Genomic DNA, 6000 nt, shown 5'->3' on the forward strand with positions numbered 1-6000 from the left:
GAGTGACCTATTTCAGTGAAGATAACTGAAACTGTCTTCAGTTTGTACATTACATTGAAATAATTTTAAGAAACAGCACAAGCAATGAATGTTGAGAGAAAACCCAGAAGAAATGACACAAATACATCTGCTTAGCAAGGCTCTTTGGAAGCTCAAATGGAAAAAAAGAATTAAAATTTGGCCAGAAGAGCATTTCCTCACTATGGAAAGTTGGCATATTCTATATACCATGATCTCAATCTGTACCGAAAACGGTTTTAGACATTGAACCAGATCCCAGTTAGAAAGGTGTAAAGAGCACAGTCACTCACCTTTAAATATTTGCTACTGCAGAACCTTCTATTACTTGGCAGATAAAGCACAAAAGTTTCTCTCTGAGAAACAACTACAACCAAATCGACTGGGAAATACTTATTGCTTATTCATGAAAGTATGAAAACTATGATTCGAGAAGTACTCTGTGAGTATACTTTGGTTTTAGACTGTTTATGCCTGCAAACACTACAGCATTCATTGAAACACTTTTTACAAATGTTCTCAAGTGGATTCTTTCAGATTTTTTTTTTTTTTCCTTTTTCAGATTTATAAACTCAGACCCAACTTACACTTCCGGAAGGGGCAGTTTAAATGCACTTTAAAGTTTAAATGTTCTGCTTCTTAAGCATTTCTTATTTCCTAGTATTTCTTTCGGTCTGAATATCTGAAGGGGATTGTAGTTTCTCCCACATAGACAACCACACATACATGTACACACAATTCTTTGCATAAAATGCTTGGGTTTGGCAGACATCTTATGCCTCCAAATACTTTCTGGAATCTGTGAACCTTAGGTCAAAGCCAGATGTTTTAGGTGACTTTAATAATCACCTAAAGATGGACGGAGTCAAGTAAGAGAAAGCCCTAGTAATGTGAATATTTTGGTTTGACAATAAAATAACAAACCCCAAAATTTATAGCTAGAAACAATGCTTCTTCTAAATAATGCCTCAAAAGCTATATTTTAGGTCTTGTGGGAAAATCTAGGTAGCTAGCGTTTCATCAGTTATCTTTTTAATGAGCTTCTTAAGTAGCTGTTTTTGAGACGGATTTATGTATAGACTCCAAAGACATTTCTTTCTTCATTTTAGCCATCTGATAGAATATTTAATCTTCAAAAAGGGATTATTATGTGATTCTTTTCTGGGACATATATTGCAAGGAGAACTCATTTATATTTAGCTAACCTCCACATGACACTTTCTGGCTCTAAACCAATGGTTGGCCCAAGTAAAGTCGAAAATAGAGGTACACAGCGAATGTTTGGAAATTCAGTTTTCATATCGATTGAGCTTCTGAACTGTAACTGTGATTTCAGAATCTTGCTTATAGTTAAAATATTTAAGACTGTGGAAAAAAAAGCATCATGTGTTAAGCATTTTTAGTGAAGAACATTCTAGAGTGAATGTTTTACACCAGCAGCCAATAAGTTTCAGATGGTTTATAAGTGGCAGAAGGTCCAAAGCTAAAATGGAATTTTCTGTGACAGCCTACAAATAACAGTTAACATATGCCTCAGTTACAGGCAACAGCAGGAGTCCATTGTAAAGTCAAGTAGTGAGAAAGAAAGGCTGCAAATTAATGAGTAAAAACCTTTTTATCCAAATTCTTAGCAAAAAATGTAAGCACTTAAAGAGCAAAACCATCTCAAATATTTTTAAAGAAATTACACTCATTGGAAACAAACAAGAAGTGACTTTCAAAGTCAAAGTTTATACCCATCATGAATTTGATGTGTTAAAAACACAAATAAGGGTTATGTTAATGATGATATAAATGAGTAAAAAACACAAATTCTTCAATTATTTTAGAGAATTTAATATTTGATTCACACTTGCCTTTGAAGTTTCATCTAGATGTGTTCCTAGTTTTATTATTTGCTTTTTTGGTCATATTTCTTGACACTGCTGATAAAATAAAGTCACTCAAACGTTTTCAAATTTTCTTTGTCAAATCTGATATTATCTTGCATTTCATTTAGTTCTTTCAGCTGTGGTTTCACAAACTGTTATTAGAGCTTTGAATTTACTTATATTTAGAGAATCAGCACTGCAATAGGGACTAGATGAATGTACCATGTCATAATGCTTGCCTAAACTGCCTTGAGTGTCATCATACCTACATTACCAACCTTAAAGGATTATACGTCTGAAATGAAATATGTGAAATGTTTTTTTTTTTTTAATTTTTTGTCAACAACATTTTCTCTTTTTAATTTTCAAAATTCTTTTTAGTGTGAAAGTTTTTTGGTGTTAGCAATGATGGTAGCAATAAGTTGATATTTGACAAGAAATTCTGCTCCAAACAATAACCATGATCATAGAATCTACCTAGCTCTACACATGTAAGCTATTGCTTACAGATTCCTAAATTATCTTACTACACTACCTGCTGTAGTATAGAAATCAGTGATTTTGTTATCATGAATATTTGTGCCTGTTTTCTGTTTTACGCTGGTTTGTTTTCATTTTACTAACAGGCACAAACAGAGTGGTATAGTAAAAGAAAAACTCTGTGTACTTCCTTGTGCCTTGTATTTTATCCACACTTAACAAAGTAAGATTAGTAAAGTTAATTAGGATAGTATAAATATAAAATAATCTGTATTTTCCTAATTTTATAAGCAATAAAATGCACTGTGTCAATTCTTTTGAAGAAACCTATTACACTATTATATTGCTATAGAAATGTGCTCAGCAATGATAAATAGACATAACCAATTAGAAAATGTAATTTTGGAGTAACTTGGAGTCTAGAATGGTCCGGCCATTCATACAGACTACCTTGAGAAAAGAGACAGTCAATCTTTGCCAAGTTTTATGAATCTTTGATTTATGTTCCCAAACTGTAAATCTTCAGATCTCTTAGAACCCCAATTTTTAAAAAGAATTCACATCACCCCCATCCCCTCCAAATGGTCTATTTCATTTAGCCGAAATGAAGTGAAATTCTGAGAGATAAGATAATGACCAGGACTCTCCGGAAGTAAAAAAAGAAGCTGAAGCTAGCATGTGTTTCACTGTCAGAAGGTCACTCTCTGGGCTGTGTATACTCTGGATCCTTTTCAGACCTCATGGAGGTTAATTTTAGTCTTACAGAAGGAACAGAGAGAAGCAGACTGCTATCTTTGCTGAAAATGTCAAGGCTAAGCTTACGTCCAGCCTTACCTTTCCAATTTCCTGTGCAATGTCAGAGAGAAGGAAGCACTGCTTGTCCAGGAAGAATTCTTTGGTGCATCTGCTTGCTTGGGTTTTGGTGGGTGTGTTTGGGGCAGCCCCGGGGCCAGCAGCTGCAAGCTTCTTTGTCCCCCAGAGTGTCAGAGTCTGGTAGAAGAGACAGATTGCCACCACCAAGCCCACCAAGAAGGGCCGGGAGCAAAATCGCCGACGACAGAGGAACATTAGACGACAGATCATGACCAGTTTAGCTTCACTTGGCCCCTGTCCACGTTGCCGGAAAAGTCATAGCAGCTATTTTTTGTCAGCATGAAAAAGACCAAACTGTCTTCTTTTTCCACAACTTTAAATCACATCAAGATAGCGCCATCTCCACTTAAAAAAACTTTCCGAAGCATCCTGCCAAAGAATCATAGATCCCAAACGCCTGAGGCGGTTAGTAAGAGCCCTTCCATGGAGGACAGTAAAAAGTGGCCGGCCTGGCTTAAAAAAAAAAAAAAAAAGACATCAAAATAATAATAGTTGTAACTAATAACCTGAGCGTACCCCAGGCTGCCAAACTGTTGCTTCTGGTAATGTCTTACTTTTCACAACATCCTTAAACTCACAGTAAAAGCTTCACAGGAAAAGAGAAACAACACCAAAGTAAATCTGGAGGCTAAAAACAGCCCCAGAGAACGCAATAGGTTTAAACCAAAGTGCCTGTTGCACAGCTGGAGGCAAGCCAGCTCGCCTTAACAGTTCCTCATTTTTCCTCCGGTTTTAAAGCAGTGCCGCTTTCAGTCTTTCATGTTTCTTAACTGTTTCTTTCCCTTCATTCCGTTTTAAATTGCCACTTTCCTCTAAGCCTTCGAGGCTTTTGACAGAAAAAGGGAATACACGGTCTGAATGGACATGGTTATCATCCTCAGGGTTTGGCTTGTATTTGTTTCATTCCGTTTCAAGTTCAAAGTTCTCTGTACTTACTCAGTTTTCATCCTTTTAGTCAGGAAAAAAAAAAAAAAAAAGTTTCCACGATCCCCTAATGGATGGCTGACCAAAACCACTCGGAAGGAAACACCCAGTCGTATGATTCCAATTCATCTCCCACCCACGGACACACGCGCGCGCAAACACACAGACCCGCACGGGCGCGCTGGCCGCGCTCGAGGCTAGGATCCCGGAGCCGGAGGAGCGGGGAGTCAGGCCCGCGGGGAGCCAGCCCCCGGCCGGCGAGAAGGCGGGGCTAAGGCCCGGGCTCCCGGGTCCCGGGCGGGGGTGGGAGGGTTGGGGGGGCGGCCGGAGCGCTCTATGAGCCCCGCATCTGAGACGCCTGGCTTCCCCAGACTGGAAGCAACATTGCTCATTTCCCCCTGAAATGTGGCTGATCACCCAGAGCTGCAGAATTTTAAATATATATTTGATGTCTGTCCCCTTATGTAATTTATTTTCCCTAATCCAGCACTGGAAAAACAAGTAGGCTTTCATCAACTGATGACAAAGGTCGAGGGGAAGTGTAAACAGACTCGGTGCGTGAGTTGAGAGGATCTTCACTTGAGGGAACTGCGGTCACTGCTATGGGGATAAGAGGGTCACGGGTACTGTCTGGACCTCAGCACGTGAAAGTCTGTTTTATGCACTGATTCCACTGGAAATTATCTATCATCTTTTTTTCTGCTCTGAACCCAACTCCTATCACATCATTACTCCTCTCCTGGGCTAAACTGAATCTTTAATTGCCTGACACTGGGTTCCCCTAAGGACTGGATTGTAGCTGACATTGGTAACTTTTGCTCAGCAGAAAGGGGTACACAGCGGGCTTTGTCTAGAAGTCAACTCAGTCTAATGCTATAAAGAGTGCCACAAGGAACCTTTAGCAGGGCAAGTCTGCAGACTCCATCCACTTGTGCAGAGTCAGCTGAGGACATGCCACGGAGAAAGCAAACTGGCTAGTGCCTGTTGCTCACCTCTCTGGATACCCAGGACTGGCTTAGGCTCATAGCAGACAATTCTTCCATGGCTCCTCTAAATAGGTTTTTGTGACCTGTTTCTGACCCAAACTTGGTCCTGTGAGCTGAGCTTCTCCTGTAAGGCCACACCCCTTAAGTGATCCTATCCCTTTAGGCACGCTCCTGTCACTTATATTTTGTGAGACGGAGCGCCCCCTACGGGTGCCTCGCTATTATAGATTCAGAGACTGGGGCGTCTCCTCTTCTAGCTTAAGAGACCACCAATACTTGAACACGTTAAAGCTTCAGAGAATAAGCATTCACACTAAAGCTAGATTTACCTCAAACCCTTGCATATATCCCCTCCAGTGTGTTTAATATTGCTTGATTTATAGATTCAGAGTCCTCAATCCCATGACAAATGAAGGCACAGAGGAAAATGAAGGGGCAGTCGACTTTTAGAAGCCAAGAGAGTATGAAGAGGAAACAGCTAAACAGCAGTATTGGAAGATATAGTTTTGGTACATGCAATGTAATTTGACAGACAGTAGGAGTTATGAGATCTCTAAATTGGAATTGTCCCTGTGTTGATGTGATCCAAGCTGACACCAAGTTCTTCAGTAGATGAAAAGGAATGGACATGTATTTCTATCAAGGCAAAAAGTCTGAAGACTGAGTATGAGAAACCTGAAGTGTTATTTTGCTGCTGTTGCTGCTGCTAAGTCGCTTCAGTCGTGTCCGACTGTGTGCGACCCCATAGACCGCAGCCCACCAGGCTCCCCTGTCCCTGGGATTCTCCAGGCAAGAACACTGTTATTTTGGGGCATCATTAAATTGTTGAGTACAGGCTATGAGAGAAA

General features: G+C 39.9%; 1 protein-coding gene across 47 annotated transcripts in view; it reads right to left on the reverse strand.

Annotated features, from left to right (window-relative positions):
• The window catches only part of CPED1 (cadherin like and PC-esterase domain containing 1), a 326670-nt gene extending 322097 nt beyond the window's left edge, over window positions 1-4573 (reverse strand). For 11 of the 47 annotated variants that reach the window (XM_086395925.1, XM_086395913.1, XM_086395908.1 and 8 more), the window contains exons 1-2: window positions 4179-4446; window positions 3204-3695 (exon numbers count right to left, since the gene is read on the reverse strand). Coding sequence is in view for 13 of the 47 variants with exons in the window: in XM_086395903.1 (XP_086252029.1) it covers window positions 3204-3452 (249 nt within the window). In the remaining 34 variants the exon portion in view is untranslated. Of the gene's footprint in view, window positions 1-3203 lie in introns of all 47 variants that reach the window. The other 36 variants (XM_086395902.1, XM_086395939.1, XM_086395936.1 and 33 more) reach the window with 17 other exon arrangements.
• Window positions 4574-6000: the final 1427 nt, after the last annotated feature.

This window comes from Bos grunniens, chromosome 4, assembly GCF_055505025.1.
Source record: "Bos grunniens cultivar Pamir isolate PY7600 chromosome 4, Bosgru_T2T1.0, whole genome shotgun sequence".
Classification (NCBI taxonomy): domain Eukaryota; kingdom Metazoa; phylum Chordata; class Mammalia; order Artiodactyla; family Bovidae; genus Bos; species Bos grunniens.